The sequence below is a fragment of the Alligator sinensis genome, unplaced genomic scaffold (assembly GCF_000455745.1).
Source record: "Alligator sinensis unplaced genomic scaffold, ASM45574v1 scaffold730_1, whole genome shotgun sequence".
Classification (NCBI taxonomy): Eukaryota; Metazoa; Chordata; order Crocodylia; family Alligatoridae; genus Alligator; species Alligator sinensis.
The window spans coordinates 65,649-87,167 of NW_005842027.1; the positions used below are offsets into that span (position 1 = coordinate 65,649).

At 40.3% G+C, this 21,519-nt stretch overlaps 1 protein-coding gene across 2 annotated transcripts in view; it reads left to right on the forward strand.

Moving 5' to 3' along the window:
• IKZF2 (IKAROS family zinc finger 2) overlaps window positions 1–21,519 on the forward strand; it is a 67,609-nt gene that overhangs the window by 41,311 nt on the left and 4,779 nt on the right. The window contains exons 1-2 of one of the 2 annotated variants that reach the window (XM_025202490.1): window positions 9,104–9,161; window positions 16,133–16,276. In XM_025202490.1, coding sequence (XP_025058275.1) covers window positions 16,141–16,276 — 136 coding nt within the window. In that variant the 5' untranslated portion in view covers window positions 9,104–9,161; window positions 16,133–16,140. Of the gene's footprint in view, window positions 1–7,927; window positions 8,066–9,103; window positions 9,162–16,132; window positions 16,277–21,519 lie in introns of those variants that run through there. The other variant, XM_025202489.1, reaches the window with a different exon arrangement.

A 21,519-nucleotide genomic window follows, 5' to 3' on the forward strand; every position in this document is an offset into this window, starting at 1 on the left:
CAAGAGAAGGTTGAGAGGCAACCTTGTGGCTGCCTATAAGGTCATCGTGGGGGCACAGAAGGGAATTGGTGAGGTTTTATTCACCAAGGGGCCCCCGGGGGTTACAAGAAATAATGGCCACAAGCTAGCAGAGAGCAGATTTAGACTAGACATTAGGAAGAACTTCTTCACAGTTAGAGTGGCCAAGGTCTGGAATGGGCTCCCAAGGGAGGTGGTGCTCTCCCCTACCCTGGGGGTCTTCAAGAGGAGGTTAGATAAGCGTATAGCTGGGGTCATCTGAACCCAGCACTCTTTTCTGCCTATGAAGGGGGTCGGACTCGATGATCTATTGAGGTCCCTTCCGACCCTAGCATCTATGAATCTATGAACTATTGCTCAGTCAGCATCACCAGGAAGCCGTGAGGGGACACTACTGCACAGTAATGCTGGTTACTGTGCAGTCATTTAGTACTTATGTATGCAAGTATTAAATGACAGTGCAGTAACAACTGAACAGTCAGCAACTCATGTAGATGCAACCCGTGTCTGGCAACTTTTCTGATAGCTTATATAATTTCTTTTTTTAATTTGTTCCCATTGCTCATACCAATTTTTGTCACATTGTACTATTGTAAATGGGCACCTATACAGGTGCCCAATGCCTGCTCCAACACGTTCTAATTAGCATGTGTTGGAGCAGACTTCATTAATCAAGTCTACTGGAATGTGTTATTTAGCACGCTCCAGCAACCTCAGCATCACATGTATTCAGCATCCCTGCACTTCAAAATGGCAGCTGGGGTGCTTTAACTAAAGATCATCGAATGAGCTTTAGTTAAAGCACTCTGCCATCATTTTGAAGTGCCAGACACTGAATACACGAGATGCTGCAAGAGCAGCTCCCAAGAGCCTCTGTAATTAAAGTGCCCCACCTCAACCCCAGAGCAAGTGTAAAGACTCCCAATGCTTCCTCTTCTTTTATGTTTATACCCATCTCCAGTAAAATCGTTGCATATTGCTATCATCTCTCTCCTTTTCAAGTCCTTAATTTACCAGAAGGTAGATGTGGTCCAGATTCTTCTCCCTCTGCCTGCTTTAAAGATTGCTTTCACGGTAGCATCTGAACATCTCTCAAACCTTTTTGCAAATTCATTTCCCAACACTCCTGAGAGGAAAGGAATTATCACTATTTTATGTGTGGACCAAGGTTTAGGGAGTTGGTTTAACTTGCCCTAGGCCACACTATTGGTTTGTGGTATAGCCAGGAATTAAATGCATATCTCCAGAGTCCCAAACCTGTGCCTTTACTATCTAACCTTACTTTTTACCCTTTTTAAAACCTGATCTCAATAGCACAGTTCTCATTCTTAGTAGGTAGACTTGAGAGCAGTTTAACTGAGTTATTCTTAAAATTAGTACCTCTAGCCCCTTCATTGTTTTCGTTGCTGTTTTGAAATTCCCTATCATTTGTCATTATCTTTCTTTCTATGATGCACCCAGCATTGCAATTAACACAATGTCTGACATGGATTGTAATGATCTACCTATTCCATTTGCAAGTTATGCTTGCATATGGAATGGAAATTGTTTCTACCCAAAGGGTTTCATAATGTTGCAGTCTTCTGCTCAACAGCTTCCATATCCCACACTTGAGGGAGCTATATTTACGTGGTAGTTTTTTCTAAACACTATGCCATTGAAGTCCTTCAGGATTAAAAGCCCTGTTTTAAATCTAAGGCCATATAATCAGTAAGATTTTCAATCTGTTTCTGGGGAAGAAAATAGTTGTATGCCTTATTTGAATAGCACTACAGGAAAGACCTCTAATCTCGTCAAGTTACTTTGTATAGTTAAAACACTATTATTGTAGTCAATGCTGTAGCAAGGTGGGGGCTAGAGGGGTGACTGCCCTGGGCACTGAAGCGAAGGGGTGCCAACAGGAATTGCCCAGCTGGGGCGGGGCACAGGGCAGAGCCACAAGCAGCTCATTTGGGTGTGGGGGGGAAGGGTGGCTCCCACTGCATGTGCTCCCGGGCAAGTATGGGGAGGCATGTGCCCGCCCCCTCCCAGATCTGTGCACAAAGCAAGAGCGGGCTGCCGCTGTGGGCTTTGCCCCAGGCACTGATTCGTTGCTATGGCACTGATTGTAGTTCTACTAAAGTCATTACTACCGCTGCTAATACTACTACTATCACCACGGTAATACCTGGGAGCCCTATTCATGGACTATGACCTCACTGTGCTAGGCCAGGGATGCTCAACCTCTAGCCCATGGGCCAAATGCAGCCCACGGAGCCATAGTATGTGGCCTGCAGGGCTCCCCATGGGTCAGGAAATTTGTTTAGTGAGGGAGCGGTGGCAATTAATACAGCTACCCTTCCCTGTTGCCAAACCTCAACCTGGAGCAGCAGGTTGGGCCATGACTCCCCCTCCTACCTCCCCATGGTTGAATTGGGCCCAGGCCTTGTCTTCTCCCTCCCCTCCCCCAACTGCAAAGCTGAATGGGGTCCCACCACAATTGGATCTGGCCTGCATACCACCTGAGCACTGCCCATCTGGCCCACTGGTGAAAAAAGACTGAGCACCACTGTGCCTGGGCACTATACAGATAATGTAAAGAGATGGTCCCTGGTCCAAAGAACTTACTATGTGAGGATAAGAAAAGCAACAAATGGGTTAGTATGAGGAAACAATGAGGCAACCTTGGTATAATAGGCAGTGGGTTAAGCACACTAGTAATCTAAAGGCTGTCAGGTTTTTATAGGTAAGGATGGTTTTGAAACAGGGTAATGAGGTAGCTTCGCAAAGGTTTATGGGGAGGTCCTCTCAACTACGAGAGGCAGCATGGAGGAAAGCACCAATATATTCATTTAAAAACCTTATGGTGGGTGATAGATGCTGGCATCATGGGCAGACTGCTGGCTGTAGTCACCATTTCAGTACTTGTTGAAAGATGATAGGTAAGATGGATAACCAATAAAGGGCCATGAAGGGGAGGAAATGTATTTTTATATTTGATGTGATAGGGAACAGAAGAGATGGTAGAGGGTCATAATGAGAGAGGTAGCAGGATTAAGATGACAGGCTAGAAATTTGATCTGAAATTCTGGATCGCCGTGAGTGAGGCAGTTTGTTAAGGCCAGAGGAAAAAGATATTGCACTAATTGAGACACTGGGTGACAAGAGCCTGAATAAGAGTCTCAACCATGCAGCATCTTGAACATGGTTCAAAATTGGAACTCTTTGATTACTTTTGCCATATGAGGCAAAGAATTGTATTTATTATATGGCTTGAGCAGTGGCTAGGACAATGAGGCCCAGCTTCATTTGGCATTTAGGGGTTAGTCTAACCAAAATGTTAAATAATAATAATTCACAGCTATGACCGCATTGCTACCAATCTCTGCCAAGATAAAATTTCTTGTAAAATTTCACAAATGTGTGCTGAGTTCAAGGTGATGATGGTGAAACTGACAGAGGTCATGAGCCCTCTGAGATTCACTTATAGTTTAAACTTCATAACAATAAGTCAGGCTCAGGATGTGATATCAGGATGGCTGCACAAGCAATTTGCTGCACAAGCAAATTGTTCATCTGAATTCAGAATTTTTATATGCAGTTCCTTCCCCAGATATCACCTGCTAAATAATATAAACAGTTATAAACACCTCATTCAAATCTGTTGAAATCACTGGAAAATTTCCTATTTAACTTCAGCAGTCTTTGGAATAGAGCATGAGTTTCTAATACATATGTAGAGGGGCAGTTCTTTCTTCAAGTGCACTCTGAGTGGCAGGGATGTGCACAGGGCATTAGGACAAGGAGAGGGTAGAAGTGAAAAAAATCCTCCTCAATAAGGAGGATTTCATCTGGGATGAAATCTTGGCTGTGCTGAAGTTTTGGGAATTTTGCCAAGGTATATCACTGCTTTGACATTTTTAATAAGCCTTTGTCATGTTTTATGCTTATGACACAGTATTACCTAGGATATCTTGTATTTTCCCTTTGACTTTTTATTCTGCTATGTACTTGAAGCCTTTTTGAGAACAAAATGTCGTGTAAATGCCTTACAGGCTCTTTCTTTTGTACTGACCTTTTTATGACTTAAAAGAAGTCTCCCAAAGCCCAAGTCTGCTTTCTGTCCTGAGTATTGACCTCAGAATTACATCACCTCCCCACTGTTGTGTGCAAACTTCTCAGTTCTCAGACTTCACCCACAGGAGTTTTCCTAACTCAAAAACAGTCTCTCTTTTTTTTTTTTTCCCCTTCCTCATTTTTAATCTCACAAACTCAGTGTCTCTATGAATGTTTTGTCTGCTTGATGGTAAAAATTCTGCTTTGAAATGGAATATCCTTTATACTAGGACAGTCATAGTATTTTGTATCTGAGACAGACTTTGCTGTGGGTTTTTTATGCTACCTATTCATCTGTGTGAATTTGAGCTGAAGTGTCTGCCACATCTGACATTAAAAAAAACAACAACTTTTTCTGAAGTGGTTGAAGTTGTATCTTTCATTGTGATGGTCATGGGGCATTTGACCCATTACCCTGCTCCATCCTTATTGGAGAAAATGTATAAGGTTCCCTAAACCTTATTGCATCCACTGTACTGTGACTGTTGCATGTGAAAATATGAATGACGATGCTGTTTTTTTCTAAATGCTTACCATAAATGGTGACAAACTAATTATCCTGTACTAAAAACGAAATGTTCTATGTTAATGTCATTCACCATGGCCTTTTTTTTTGTTAACAAATCTTTAAGTGAAAAAAAAAATAAAGGGCACTCAATTTGCATAAGCCTATTAATGTTGTTGCCTTCACATTTATGGTGTATGGTCAAGCCCAGAATGGACCAAGGATGTATAGCATAAATTAGGCTTTATGTAGACAAGTGGTAGACCTGTATGTTTCTCCTTTTCACCTCTGTGAGCCTGACTATCCCTGCCAGTTCAGCCTAAAACTCTCTTGGGCAAAGATTGCCATTCATGGTGAGGTGGAACAAAGTGAATTAGTGTGTAGATTAAGCAAATGAATTCCTAATGCTCTTATATATATTTATGGTGCACCCTTATCTGACCAAATTGAACAATTTTATTTTATAAAGTAGACAAGACCTATAACTCTGTTTATATATGCGGTTACAAAACACTGATGTGACTATTGGCAGCATAGAAGGAGCCTGGGGCTAAGATTTTCAAAAGAACCCATATGAGTTAGATTATGTTCCATTCTATATAAATTCATATTCCTTGTTCACCACCATAGTATCTAAGTATTTTTCCAGTAGTGCATTAAGCAACATGCCTAATACCTGTCACATGTTGTTTGTTCTCTTATCCTCTCCCCACAGGGAAAAGTGTGTATAGTGGAGTGTCTTGTGCTAAGGGGCTTATGTTTCTCAAATCCCACTGAATTTCATGCAGAAGTCGTTCCTATACATGCCTTCTGTTTTTATCATTTTAGCTTTTGTCATTCATGAAATGCAGTGAGATATGGGCATCACCACTTAAGCACCTTAGAACAATCTCAGACATATTGTCCCTAAATATTATGGGAAACAGTCACTATTAAGGGATTTTGGAACTCCAAAGCAGTCTTACTTACCACAGTTGTTATTGCAACCTTAAAATGGGAATAAAAATATTTGTATGTACTAAGCACTAACTTTAAATTAATAGCAGATACCCAGCTCTTTGAATAGTTTAAAACATTTGTCATTTGTCTTATCTTTCAGATCTTTTTAACTTGTTTGATTGCCTGGTAGAGGTAATTTGAGGGCCTGGTTCAAAGCCACTTCAAATAATTTGTATTAATCCCTTTGCCTTGAGTAAATTTCCTTCAGAAGCCAAATGAATTTAGGTCTAATGAATGAGTATTGGAGTAGTGTAAACTGAAGTCTTCTGTCTGCACAATACAGTGTGAATTGTGGTAATAGAAACTTTCCTACTTTCTGCTACCAGGGTGCTCTAAGAAAACCATTTCCAGGGTTGAGAGAGCCAATTTAGCGTTTGATATTTGCGGCCTGACTTAATTGTGTTGTAGTTAATATGAAGAGTTCCACTGGCTTTATTAGGTCTGAGATCAAGCCTTAGATCCTTGGTCTTCACTGAGATGATTAAAACAAGGGTCAATTATGGTCGTGGTATAAGCTGGTGGGGAAACTCCCCAGCCATGGAAGTTGTACTAAATATCCAAACACCTATTCAGTCTAAGGTAAGGTTCTTTTTAGGCAGATTGTACTTCCGAACAAAAGTTTGAAAACAAGGGGAAATAAAATCAAATGATTGGAGGTTAACAAAATATGGTCAGAATATTTTCTGTGGAAAAAAATTGATATTTTATTAAAAAGTGAAGAATCACAAACTTCAGGGGAAAGCACAGACTTTCTGCAAAAATCTTCATTATATTGAAACATAAGTGAAACATCTGCAAAAAAAAAAAAAAAAAGTTTTGCTGGAGATTTTTTGACCAGCCCTAGTACTAACCAATATGTTAATAGGGAGGGGAGATACTTTTCCTTTTGTGAGTGCTTGCTGGCCACTTAACAGCCACTCCTACTGTGACTTCTGTGACCTTTGACCACTTCAGTCGGCTGTTTCTGCCCTAGTGGCAGGAAGGCTTATATCTGTCTTCCTTTAGGTCACTTGCTTGTTTTTAGTTCTGTGGCCTATAACTATAGGTACCAGTTTTAAAGGACCCCAAGCTTGAATGGGTACAGTGGGATGCTAGCATATATCCAAAGGTCACTTTGTGTGCACTTTTTATGATGTGGATACCTGATTAATAAGACCTGGAATGAGATCACTGTTGTATTTCACAAAGGACACCTAACAGTCATTAGATGGTAATAATGAATTTTGACTACAATTATCATAGCCTGTAATTCATTTGGTAACTGATAGGTAAAAGACTGGGGCCCAAAGACCTCTTATATTAGGGAAGTTGTATTGGAAACCTGTATCGTATCCCACAGAGCATATTTTTAGCTTTTTGTTTAGGACCTAAACATTGTATCTGTGATTTTCATAACCGCATGGGGCATTTGAGAATTGAACTTCCTAATCCTCCAGACACCTTTTAAAAATCTTTTCTTGTAGCAGTTTACTAGACCTACAGTACTCAGTTAATAGTATTTTTGTTATTAGAGGATAAATGTTCGTGTTCCACAAGCAAATTATATTTAAAAATGTTATACCATTGACTAGATTTCTGGCCGTAGTTTAAGGCATTCTTGTGGCTTCTTAATAGCGTAATGTGAAAGGGATACACTTTAGTAGGATGTGGTGCCAGCTTTTGCAGTTCATATGGCTCTTGAGTGCAACTAAAAATAATAAGAATCATGTCTTCATTTAACTATCCTGTCCTCTATACTGCTGGTGACTGCTCATTTCTGACATACTACAAAAAATGGAACCAAAGACCCACTTGCTTTTGCTCTTTTTTAAATTCACAACTTAGTGTTTTTTACAACACTCTAAACCAAAAGAAAACTCAGCCCTATCACGTAACTAAATCCCCCACAGTTTTAGGTTGAATTAGGCCAGCAGAGCAGCACATGTATGTGAGGGCAAATGCTGACAATATGGGCAAAACCGCTCAGAAGTTTCCCACCAGACTTGGTGACACAGTCATAGGTTGGATGTGATTCAACTGTTTGGTTTATTTTCCCCATGGGTGTAGTCTATTTATTGCCTTTGCTAACAAGTCAGCCTTTTTGTATGTCTGATGATACTTCAATATAGTGTGAATAACAGATAGGGTGAAGCACACAGTAGGTGGGAGGAGGTGGGTGTGGGGTGGGAAAAAGGGGCAAGAGAAGGAGGTTTGGGACTTGAATAACCTTTGCAAGTGTCTTTCCATCTCTTTAGCTGCTTATAACAGATGAAATTTTGATAGTGATTTGTGCAGATAATGATTTAACCCAGAGCTTTATTCTTTCCACAGTGGGTAAGCCTCACAAGTGTAACTACTGTGGCCGGAGCTATAAGCAGCGCAGTTCATTGGAGGAGCACAAGGAACGCTGCCACAACTATCTGCAGAATGTCAGTATGGAGGCTGCTGGGCAGGTCATGAGTCACCATGGTGGGTGGAAATGATGCTTAGGAATCTCTAGTGCTTTGGAGTATCTTTTCCACTTGTTTCCTTTATATATACATATTAATTATTTTAGCTTTAAATTAACCACCTTCTTTCTGGAAAAGTTAAGCACAGATATTTACAAGAAAGGGAGAAAATCTTCCATGAAATCCTAATCCCTTTGAAGTTAGCAGCAAAGCTCCATTAACTTCAGTGGGGTCAGAATTTTTCAGGGTTTTTTTGGATAAGCATGCATGTGTAATAACTTTTTTGGGTGTATTTTATGCTTAGTATATATGCTTAATGTAGGTATAATATATATCTATGTGCATGTGTATATATGATCTTAAAATTAAAATTCAGCCAGGAAAAACAATGAAAAATTGACGAGGCTAGGCACAAAAAACTCTTCTATTTCTGTCTTTTATCATAATGACTGATCATTATGAAAACATTAACAATTAATAACATTCACAGCAACAGTGTTATACTCTACAGGAATTTCCATAATTGTTCAAGATTGAAAGTGATGCATATACGTGCATACATACATTTGGTATATTTATCATATGTGTAAGATGTATGTATGTATTTTTATATAATAGTCATGACAGCATTGTGCGTAAATAGTACATTGAAAAAGAGTATTGATGCTTTTCATGTGGAATAAAAGGATTTGCAAAACAGGATATTAAATGCTGGGAATTTCAAATGACATTTTATTTAAAAATCTACTGTACCTTTAAAAAAAAAATTATGCTACTGAACTGCAAAAAGGATGATATATCAAGTCATAGGAATATAATATTCTCTCTATTTATAAATATTAAAAGATTCAAAATGCCAAATCATAAGACAGTATTAATTTAAATTTGTATAAACCAATTTCTGTTATTTTTAAATTGTAATGAAATATTTTTATTTTTCAAATTATTTTATTTATCTTTTTCAGTTTTGCCTATAAGAAACATCAAAAGTGACAATTTTTTCTTTTTCTTCAATCATACTATGTGCCTTACCAAAATTTTCAAATGAGATCTTGCAGAAAAATGAAAGAAATAGAAAAAGAGGAAACAACTTGGGTTTTTTTTCTTTCTTGTTGGTAATATGCAACTTTCTATTGGTCAGCTTTGTCATACAATATAGTTTTTTAAATTACTTAAATTTTTGAGGAATAATTTTCAAAAACTTCAAATGGGAAGCTAAAACAAAAAGATACTGAATATAAAATAATTGATTTTAGTTGACAGAGGAAGGATTCATGAATGACTGAGATGGTCTTCCCCTTGAAACAGATTTGCACAGTTACAATAAGGGGCTAAAAGTCCATCCGTGAGAAATGGATTAATGCAAAGAACCCCTACACATTTGCTTCTCTCCCTTATTATGATGCGGAAGATATTTTTGAGGGTTAATATTGTTATTGTGTAATTGCGTTGCCATTTCAGATATACATTTAGGTAGGTCAGTAGCACACTAGATTTTTTTGCTGCATCGTTTCATAACTATTTATTTACTAAGAGCTTTAAGGGAATTACTAATGAGACCACATAAAGTCTATTTCTTAGAATGACAGCTTATATTATCAATGGGCCATCGCATATTTACATAGGTCTGTAAACCATAGTAATAGGACATCTTCCTATGATCTTCAAACCACTGTGCAGGGTTGGCTTAAGGATTTATTGAAAAGATCAGTAGGCAGATTCTTTGGGGCAGTGCAAAAATTAAATCAGCAAAATGGAAATGGTGTTATGAAAATGTTGGGGTGGGGATTTTTTTGTCTTAACCAGTATCTCTCTGTAAGCACCCAGCTGGTTGTACTCAGTCCCATACAATCTTGCCAATGATTAACATTTTTTTTTCAAGAGTGAATTATTCTAACAAGCTGGGGGCAGCCCCTGGAGTGTTGTTTATGCGTTCTGCTCAATTTGGTCCATTTATAGCACATTACAAACATTTACTCATGCATTCTCACAACAGCCCTGTGAGGCCCACAAGTACAATTATCTCTGTTTTACAGATAGATAGATCACCTGACAAAAGCCCCGAAGGGAGTTCATGTCAAAGCATGGGTTAAAGGGCAGGAATTTTTCACATCCAGTCCCTTCCATGATCCATTCTAGAGCTGCCTCATCTTGTGGTTGTAGACCATAGTGCTTGCTCAGCAAAGCAATTTGCTCATTTGCAAAGGCTACTTGCTGAAAGAGGGTTGTGATTGTCTTAATGCCATCAGTACTATTCTTAGTGACACTTGCCCTTCTCATTGACAAGTGGTCAGGGAATTTCAAGTTTAATAGGATTAATGGGTCATCGCCATAGGTGGATATGAGAGCCACCTACACTGGACGCCAATAGTGGTAATCATAAATAATCTTTAATGTTCAGGAGAAATTGGAAACAGGGTGCACTGAAAAGAAAGAGAAGCACTTAAAATATATGCATCAGGAATACTTTTATTTTAAGACTAGTCCAGCCTTTGGCTCCGTACACCCTAAAAGCTGGCTCACTGTAGTATAAGCAGCATGTTTATGATTTTATTCCTATGTATTTGTGGTTTAAATGTTAATCCCAATGAAAATTTCCCGCCAGAGATCTATGAACTTATTTTCCTATCATTCCTTAATATCAGAATTGCAGGCTGAAAAAAAGACATAGTCAAAAGGTGGCTTTGTAACTGGAGCAAGGCTGATTTACACCAGCTGGGGATTTGACCCCATGTCAGCTGTCTGTCCTCAGAGACGCAGTCACTTTGGTTATGCAAATTCCTTGGTTACTTAAATTATGCAGAAAATCTTATTAAACGGGCATGATTAATACAGTTGAAAATAGTAGGCACCAACAAGTGTTCTGAGTCCAGTCTTTTGATATCCAGTCTGATGCTTTGCGGATGGAGAGTGGAAGACTGGAAACTCAGAGGCCCAGCCAAAGACTGGGCTGAAACACTGGGCTAACAAGAGCTTTTAGTGTTACTTTTAAGATCCTCTGTTGAAGTTATCAGAGGTAACCAAGCATTTTTGCTTAGGCTCCAATCTAGGAAAGCAGCTAAACTTTTGCTTAAGTTCATCCTTAATCAGAAAGATGCTTTTAAGATGCATGTGCTGTATGATGCATACATGCATTAATTATAAAACAGAGGTACTTTCCTGAATATGGGCCTCAGTTGTGAGCATGTAATAACTTTTTGTTTGTCTATTATATAGAATTAGTATTGTCTAGTTAATTTGTAGAGTTGGTTTTCTTTTAACTTTGAATTACATTGACTGAAGTCAGAGCTGTCCAGTTGGCGACCTGTGGGCCACATGTGGCCCATGAGCAGTTAACGTGCAGCCCCAGCCCTCCCTTCCCCCATCTCTTATCCAGACATCATTCCCCCTATCGCTCTGGCTGCTGCTACAGCCAGGTTCTCTGGGCTCCTTCTATCCCCTGGCTTTTGCTTCCTGCTTCTATCCCGGGAAACAGGATGGTGCAATCCATGGTGCTGGGGGAGCTGAGGTGAGCGCCATGTACACTGCTGGGGATAGGAGTGACCATACAGTAGGGGGCATCTGAGCACATATGTTGAAATGCGTCTCCACGCCAATGGCTTTCACTAGTGCATCTCTGGGGCGCACAGCCCTCACCCACTTAGAAGCTGGACATCCCTAACTTAAGCTATCGACTGATTTTTCTTAAAATCAGAATCAAAGCAAAAGATAACTTGTGTTATATCATCATGCAGGAGATGGGTCTCTGATTACCCACCTGTCAGATTTTCTTAACGTATGCGCTATATGTTTTGAAGTTGTCAGGGCAGGGGGTGAAAAAAAGGTCTTGCTTTGACTTTTTGAATACAAGATGTTTAGCTTAGGTTTTAAAGTTTCCATTAGGGCATCATCTAACCAATCTAATCTTGATTTGTATGTGGTTTAACATATGTAGATTCCCCCTCCCCCTCTCCCCCAAAATCTGCATAACAAAATGTGTTATGGTAACTTAGCTTCACAGTAATATAAATATTGAAATGAGACGCACATTATAATGTCTCTGGAACTCTACTGCATTGGCAAAAGTCTCTTGCCCTAATACAGTGGTGATCAACGTTTTTGGCAGGCATGTGCCACAAGTTAAACCTGGCCAATCCCCTGAGTGTTGTTCTCTCTCTACTCACCATGGTACTGGATAGAGTTTGCTGGAATGGTGGCTTGGGGGGAGAGGGGCTCAGCTCAAGACCCTGAGTTTGGCTGCAGGGCTCCAGGGAATGGCTAACCTGGCTGTTGGTGGTGACCCCTGACACTTCTCACTCCTGCCTCCATTCTAGCACCTAGGGCTTGCATGCCACACACACTAACTGTCCATGCCATTGCCATGAGTTGCCCACCTCTGCCCTAGTTCAGTGGAGAGTGGCCTTGTTGTTAAATTAGCATATTGAGTTGAGCTCTGATTTTGAATATAGGGCAATCTTATTTTAATATCAGTTTCAAATATGTGAAAGAATATGGTCAATTGATAAGTGATATTCCACATTGTAGTCAAAGTTAAATCCTTATTTATATAAGACGCTGCTAGTTGCCCTGTGCCTTTAAAAAAATCTCCCCTTTAAATTTTCAGTAAATGAGCAAGCCTAACAAGCTATCCAAATAGTCTTCCTTATTCCAGCCTGCATATATTATCCCTGGCCTCTTAGCCTGCTCTGGATATTAATTAGGTCACTTACACACCACACATCATGTTTCTTAAAACACTAGGTTTCATTTTGTATTTATGCTTTTTCTCTTCCATTTATTTTCACTGGTGCCAGCAGGATACACTTGTAAATGAGAAACCATTGTGTTTCTCAGTGGGAGTATCCTGTAGAAATAAAAGCGCAGCAGAGTAAATCATTTTATAGCATATGCTGTTTTCTAAGACTCAAAGCAGCTTTCTGTAGCAGCAGAGGCACAAAGGGAATCAAATGAATAAATTGTCATGTTTTCCTGCTTTGAATATCTGAATTGGGAACTTCACCTGAACAGATATTTTGTTTTGTAATTGCCTGTTATTTGTTCTTCTTTACTAGAAGGCAAAGACTAGACTTCTATTCTTCATGTGTACTGTTCTAGCAAATAGCCATATGTTTAATAACTGGGGAGTCATTATTTTGTTTTAAAACACTGATATCTGTAGAGTGCCAGTATAGACTTTAGCTAAATCCTGTTTCTCCTTTACATATGTATGTATTTATGTAGCCACACAGCAGCATTTCTTAACACTTCTGTACAGTTGGGATCCTGTTTCTACTTGTTGCAGAATGGGAATCCACTGCCTGACATAAGAGTGGCAGCTGCTCAGTAGCCCACTGTTTAGGATGCTTGTCCAGGTTCTAGGCCCAAAAGGGGTTTAAACCTGCCTCTTTGCTCCAAGCACAGTGCTCTAACAACTAAGCTGTGGGTTAGGCAACAGACCATTTGCCAGCATTCCTCTTGAAATGGCCCACTGCACCTTGTATTTTGTATTCATTGGCTACCATGGATAAATAGCATTAATATGTTAATGTCTATCCCATTGAGGACAGGGGCATAGCCTAATACTTATGGTCATCTCCCATCTCATAGAATCAGACTCATGGAAAATTAGGGTTAGAAGGGACCTCAGGAGGTCATCAAGTCCAACCCCCTGCTCAAAGCATGATCATTCCCAACTATATCATCCCAGTCAGGGCTTTGTTGAGCTGGGCCTTAAAAACCTGCAAGGATGCAGATTCCACCACTTCTCACTGAGCCATTCTCCTTCAAGCTTGTTTTTCTCCTCCTGGTCACACATCCTCCATCTTCTGGAGGGAGCAGGCTGGAGAGTGTTCTGGATAAAATAGATAAAAAGTGGTGGGAACGGTTTCTGTCCTATTCAAAGCCAGAACCCAAGGCCCCCTTTCTTTCACAGTAGTAGCCATCTCACTGAATCTCCCACCCTCTGCCATGTTCTTCTCCTTCTGTCCCCATATATCTTTACTCCTGGTTGCCCGATCGGCCAACTTCAAGAGGAGGGCTGAAAAGAACGTTTGGCATTGATTATTAGCCTCTGGAGTGGTGGCTAAAATACTTTACAGAGATGCAAATTCAAATCTGGATTCCCTACTCCTTGGACAGATGCCTGTGCATGTGTGTTGGGTTGTGTGGGGGGGGGAAGTGGCTTCTCCCATGTTGTGGTTTTTCTATGACCAAAGTTTTGGGATTTACTCAGTATTATGCATGTGCCTGGGCAATTCTATTCCACCTATATAGTCAGAGTGCAGCCCACCAAGTATGCACAGAAGGAAACCGTTAGGAAAGTATAGTTACACTGAATCCCATACTTTGCCTACGTGTCAAAAACTGTAATTATGCAGATGCATAAATGCCACTTAAATGCATGGGAATGAAATAAGATTTATGTTTTAGGTTCCAGTCCCACTCACCTATATTTGGCAGAGCTCCCATTGTCTTAAGTGTGAATTTTGCCTACAGAACAAGAACATGGAATGGGCCTCTAGGTCATATAAGTTTAAAGCAGTCATTTGCTGTGCCATTCCAGAAACCTGTTTGGCCAAAAATTCCAGAAACCTGCCAAAAAAAATTCTTAACTATAAATCCTAGAGCTACTATTGCCAAGGTAGCACAGTGACACAGACAGTTGAACCTGCTCAAAAAATGCTACTTTCTGGGGATGAATTAGGGACATTTAGACTATTTATTAGAATCAGTGCTATGGAACAGTTGAAATAACTTGAATCACTTTTTGTCAGATACAAATTCCTCTAGCTTTTGTGAAACCTACTGTAATACATCTGAATGATTCAGAAACTCTTGAGCCAAATCCTCAGCTGGTGATAATCAGTTTCTAGTAGGTGAACAGTAGTGAGTTTTGTCAGCTAGGCACACTAGGCACTTACAGATGTGCAGGGAGCAGACTCGATTAATTAAGTCTGCTGGAGCACGTAAATTGACACGCTCTGGCAGCCTCAAACGTTATGTATTTCAGTGATGAGGCATGTCTCCACACTGAGAAAATGGCGGTGGTGCACTTTGAAATAAAACATGTTTGATGTGCTTTAGTTCAAAGCACACACTGCCACCATTTTCTCTGTGCAGGGATGCACTGCGTCACTGATACACGTGACGTGCGGGCACTTTTAATTAGTGTGGCTTGCTAATTAAAAGTACCTGGCACTGTGTCAGGAGCACACCTAAAAATGCCCATGCAGTTTGTTAGTGTGTAGACTGTGTTAGCTTGTAGTCAATGGAATTCGCGTGCATTTGGCTCCTGTTCCTACTTTCTAGCTGAAAGAATCGGGATAGACATGAGGTAGAGTATGAAATAAGGAAAAGAAGGAGGTGCAATGAATTTTCTTTATTGCTACAAGAGAAAATACATAAGTATTCTTGATGTGCCTTTGGTGTTTAAGATATTAAAAAATATTTGTGAACCCCTGTTTTATGCCAATGAACTGAACAGGGAAATTCCATGAGATGTTAATCCTATGGTCTGAATGCAGTTTACACAGAAAATCAGCAATCTCACGTGCATTTAGAAAGTCCATCTTTTGAGACACCTCTTAATTCTGGGAGTCTCTATTTTGGATGTACAACTTGAAGCCTGAATTTCTGTTGCCCTGAACCTTATTTTAATCACTGATACCAGAGCAAATGGGAATATAAATTGGTACCAGATCAAAAGTATAGCAGTTCACACTCCCTTTGCTTTTGTGTCAATTGACAATAAATATCAGGTGTAGGGCAATCCAGAATCTAACCTATATAATGATTTTTTTTAAGTGCTGTGAATCCAGAGATCCCTCAGATGAACATAATTTGGAGTTACATGTGCTCAAAATATTTGAAAATGAAGCCATAAATAAGAATTTAATTTGGCACCCACAAACAGAGACTTGGAATCGGAGGCTGTTTTTGATAACATGGCTCTAACTGCTTGAACATTGTTTCAGTGTTGATTGAGTTCCTTCACCTTGTTTTACTGGTATTTTTACTCTCAGCCATTTGCGACAGGCCTCAAAAATGGTTAGCACCATATATTAAGTGTAGACAGACTTGTCTGACATGACTTTTTGGTTTTATATAGTACCTCCTATGGAAGATTGTAAGGAACAAGAGCCTGTGATGGACAACAATATTTCTCTGGTGCCTTTTGAGAGACCTGCTGTTATAGAGAAGCTGACAAGCAACATGGGAAAGCGTAAAAGCTCCACCCCACAGAAGTTTGTGGGTAAGCTTGAGATACGCATTTTTATTATTTTTAGCATGTAGGTATAGGTTATGTTAATTCATAAGTACAGTCAAAAGATCAAAGGGGAAAATTAGAGTCTGAGAATTGGGTGTGATGGGGAAAAACTTAGAAATGATTAAATCAAAGCAGAAAACAACATGAAAGTGACTGAGTTAGACTACTGTCAATCCCAAGCATTCAAATAACTTGACATTGGCTTAGTAATCATGATATTTTATTATATGTTTTTTGTTGCTATCTGGAGTTTGAGCTTGGAGCATGCATTTGGGTCACATTTTTAGGGGGGTGGTGGTTTCCCTATCTTCTCAGCCAGATGCTTACTTTTTTGTTACAAAAGCTGAAATTCTGGTGTAATCGTGTAACTGCAGATCTATGAGCTTTATTAAAAAAAAAAAAAAAAGATCCACAGCTGTCTCATACTTGCAATGAAATCGCAGAAGATGGCAGCACTGGAATAGCCACCTTTAGGTCATGTACAAGCATTCATTTCTGGCAGTAGAAAATTTGTATTACTAAACATGATTTTAGGAGAGGGAGCAGCACAGGTATGCAGCCTGCAACAATTCCCTCTCCCCTGCTTCTTGCACCTTCCTGAGACCAGGCTGATCCTACTCTGGATAAAGCATGGTGTGCAGTGGCTGCTCTAGGTCTTCCATTCCTGGGTCCTCCTTGACCATTCTTCACACTGGGGACTCCTCACACTGGGGACAGCCATTTTTGTTCTGGGAGCAGAATTGGGAGAGGTGCAATTCTCCTGCTAGAAACATAATGCTTGTATGTGGCAAGAGAAAACTTGTGTGCATGCACACTTACAAGTGAAAAGATACTCTGGCTTTTGCTGCAAGAAATCTCTGACCAAAATGAAATCTTCTGCACATCTCCAACAGGAAAAGATAAAATAGATCCGTAGGAGTTCATAAGTAAAAGATATATCATAGTAAGCATTGCCAAAGTTAAGTTGTAGCTTGTGGTTTTAAGCTGCAGCTTACATTGTTGTTGAAGTTTGGTTTGACCGCTGTAGCAGAACTTAATACTTTTGAGGAGATATAATTATTTGGGGGAATACTCCAGTACTATTTTATATGGTGCAACATATGTTTTCTATCTCCCCAACCCTGCCCTACCCCAACAAGATAAGGTTGATAATTCTTAGAAGAACTGTAGTTTTGGGGGTCTGCAGACCCATGTGAAAAGCCTGTCCATTGTGAACAGCCTAACACTGGCAGCAGAGCTAGACCCCTACCGCACTTAAGCATCGCTCAGACAGTCAGACTTTCCATCCTCTTTCAAACTTACTAGTACATCAACACAGGGCCAGAAACAATTGGACCAGCAAAGAGAAAGTAGATGGGTTTTTATTCTATATTAGGTTAAAATTAGCACATTTTGGACAGAAACTTAAGTTTTGTGCGACACACATGGTTCCATTACTTGCATTAGAAGTAGTCTAAGGGAATCATTGCCTACAAGTCCTGATAAGGTATATGTGTATTTGTTGTGTTTAGTGTTAATACAACAGCTAGGGGATGAGTCGGGGGAAAAACAATATTAGTGATGCTTTCTACCTGCAAGCCAATCTCTAACCACCTGCTCATGAAAACAGTACCTCACTCACAGTAGATCTTCCTAATATGGCCATCCCTCTTCTTTCTTTCAGACTGCTCAAGGGTAGCAACATTAAAAACGTTGAAATTCAAATGATTGTCCTTAGATCTCAGAATCAAATGCCTAGAAAAGAAGGATGAGAGTTCACACCTTTCTGAATTGTCCATAGATTGTATCTAGACACGGGAAGTTCTTAATTCATTTGTGGCATCTTTTTTAAATGATCTTTGTAATCATATGTTCTCTTTTCTTATGTTTAGTTCTGGAGCACTATCTGAAAATCCTCCACAGAAAATGTCCATTAGTCAGTACAATTTTTTCCCTTATACATTTACTGTACTAGTTGAAAGAGTTCTGAGAATTCACACATTCTGAATAGCTTATAGTGATGGAATCCCTTGAAATGACAGAGAATTTATTAAACTTGAAGGGTTTATCTACCTACTCGTATGTGTTGACCAAATATTACATTGTCTTTTAAGGCTACCTTAGTGCTTTGAAATGGAATGGATAGATTGGATATACTGTAGATTCTAAGAATCTAAATACCTAGATTCTTATCCAAGTCCAGTTATGGGGAAGGAAGGAATGAACCATAATGTAATCATATTTCTCTAACTCTCTCTTTTGGCATTGAGATGCCTAAGCTTAAAGACACTGATATGTCTTTCAGAGATCCTCTTTTCACCACATTTACCATGATTTTACTTTTACTCCCTTTTCCTCCTACATGAGATACTGTTCAACACAATCTGGAAGGACCTTACAATGGTTTGTTTTCCTGTGCATACGGCAAGCTTGGTGCCTCTCCATAACAACTTAATGATATTTATGAGCAGGTCACCTAAGCATCAGCTTCAGTTTTCACATTCTGCATTTGTCCATGCTTTACTGTTCTTTGTGATCAGCAGTGTCTAGGGGGCCTGGTTGGGACTACAATCTGCCCTACTGCAATTTCATAAAGAAGGGAAGTGGACTGCTGCAAACAGTGCTTGTAATTGTTCAAAAGGGGTAACTGGTTATACCTAGAGTTGAGGAACTACTGTTCTTAAAAAACCTGTTAAATTAGTGGAGGAATACAGAATAATGAATGGTACAGACGAGGTAAATTGAGCACTTCTGTTCACGTTTTCTTAATACAGCAGGGAGGGGACATTCAATGAAATCAAGAGGGAACCAAATTTAATGCTGATAAAATGAAAATAAAATGAAATATTTTCCATTGATGCACAACTAAACTGTGGAAGTCATTGTCACAGAGTGTCACTGAGGTTAAGAGTTTGACAAGATTCAAAAAAAAGCTTTTATGTGGCTCACAGTAATGTCTAGCTTGTTATAGTAAAGTTTAATAATACACAAGTATTTCAAAATAGATAAAAGGCCTCATGCTTCAAAGCATAAGCCAACTTCTAGTTAATGGAAGTCACTGTGGAGCTTTTCTTTTATCTAGGTTATCGTATATTGCACCTTCTTCCAAAACCTCTGGAACCAATCAATGTCAGCAAGTGACTACTGAAGTATAGTCATGGACTACAGGTCTCTTCCTGTATGGCAGTTCCTTTGTCTCTGTATTCCTAGATCCCCATAGATAAGTGCAGGCTTTTTGCGGGGGAGCAGGGAGAGGGGTAGGCTAGGGGAGATTAGATTGGGTTCAAAATGGCCACCCAATCTAAGGTAAGTCACGTTGGGGGGAAAGGATCAGCAGGGGCACTGTGGAGAGGGTAGAGGCAAGCAGGCTCGTGGCAGGGATTGGGAGTCTGGGGTGGGGGGGATGTAGGGACAGATGGTATCTGCAAGAGCAATTTCTGGGATCAGAGATGTAAGCAGCATATAAGTGGGAATGGTGGGGTAGAGCAGGTGGTATCTGGCGGGGGAATGCTGGGGTCCAAAAGGGTTTTGTGGGATCAGGATGGGTTATAGGGTCTTGGTGGGGTTTGGGGGTGACCAGGAGCTATTTTTAGCCCCCAATCCCTCCAGAAAACTTACACCCCCATCTCTTCCACCCCTTTCCCCACTGGGATTTACTTACTCAGCTCCCAGCAGCAGTGAACACTGATAAAAAGCAGTGGCACCCAGGGTGGCATGCAGGTTGGGGTATAGAGAGAGCTAACTGGTCCATGGGGGAGTAGTAGGGGATTGCGGTGGGGGTGTTAAAATAGATCAGTGCCAGGCAGGGGAATGTGAAAAGTGCAACTCTGTAGCTGGGTTGGCAGCTGGGCTTTCTCAGCCCCAGGACTGTGCAGGTAACTGTACATGCCCCAGTCTAACCTAGTTTGGGTTTAGATTCATTTCCGATCACTGAGACTAAGTCTGAGTGTAAGATCCACACCGGGGTGAACTAAGTTACATCAGGTAGTCATTTTGAATCCTATTTAACCTCCTCCTAACTGCCCTTCCCCTCCCCCCCCAAATGTCTGCACTTAACTGAAATGTGATTTATTTGGTAATATAAAATAAGATAATCGGGGTGTTGGCAGACAGTTTTTTCTTTTAGTTCTTTAATGTGTAATGAGAATAAATCTAATGGACTAGTATATCCCACAATGCTAAAAAAACTGATGAGTTAATTTTGATTACAATTTGGCCAAAATTGACATTATTGGAAATTGGAAAAGGTTCCCTTTGTGCTCTGTAGTGCATTTGGCAAGAAATGTTTTGTCCCTTTGTGTTATCAAACTTTATTTTTTATTACTGTTTTAATGTTATAATCCATTTTTAAAACTCAGTTCAACATCTTTACAACTAAATTGAAACATTCTGCCTCATAACTGAAGTCATTGGTAATTTGAGGATTTTTTTCTAGTCAGTTTCCTGGTGGAGTTATAACATGTGGCATGATAAAGGGGGTTGATGGAGTTGAGTTGCTCACAGAAGTATGGCATTAATGCACAGGTAAAAAAAATGTTGGCCATTCTTTTCAGCCTGGGGGATGGAGCTGACCTCACAGTCAGAGGCTGGATCACATCCTTTTCCTTGGGCTTAGTTCATTATTCTAACACAAAACAAAGCTATTCTCATGGCCAAAGCACATAGCAGAGGCCCGGAGAATCCCTTGTACACCTCTTCCTCCAACTCTGCTGCAAATTGTCACAGGCACCAACCTACTTCCTGTTGTTCCCCTTAGCCACTCAAGATACATATACAGAGCATAGCGCAGTACAGTGCAGAAATATCCAAGCTATCATGGAGCAAGCCAACTAAGGTTCTAGTTGCAGCATAGCTGTGTTAACATGACAGTCTGCCATGCTAGAAGGCAGTCCAGACATCGCCCAGGGCTAATTAGCCTTGGCTGAGTGCCACATTAATACAGTTAATACAGTTTTTCTGTAAACTGTATGAAAAAAACCCCGTACTCACTGCTCCTGCTGGCGGGAGTGATCCCTGCTGTCCCGGGGCTTTTCTTGGCTTTTTTTTTTCTTCTTAAAGGGCTGGAGCTGGCCCAGGCGGGGCTCCCATGTGGGGGATGGGGGAGCAGGGGTCATTGGGGGGCTTGTGCAGAGCCCCCCATGCAGTGGGGGGTAGCAGGGATCGCCCCCTGCCCAGCATCACCCAGTGAGCTTTTTTTTAATGTACCGGGAGCTGGGGTGGTTGGGAGCAGCCATGGGGGGGGGGGGGGG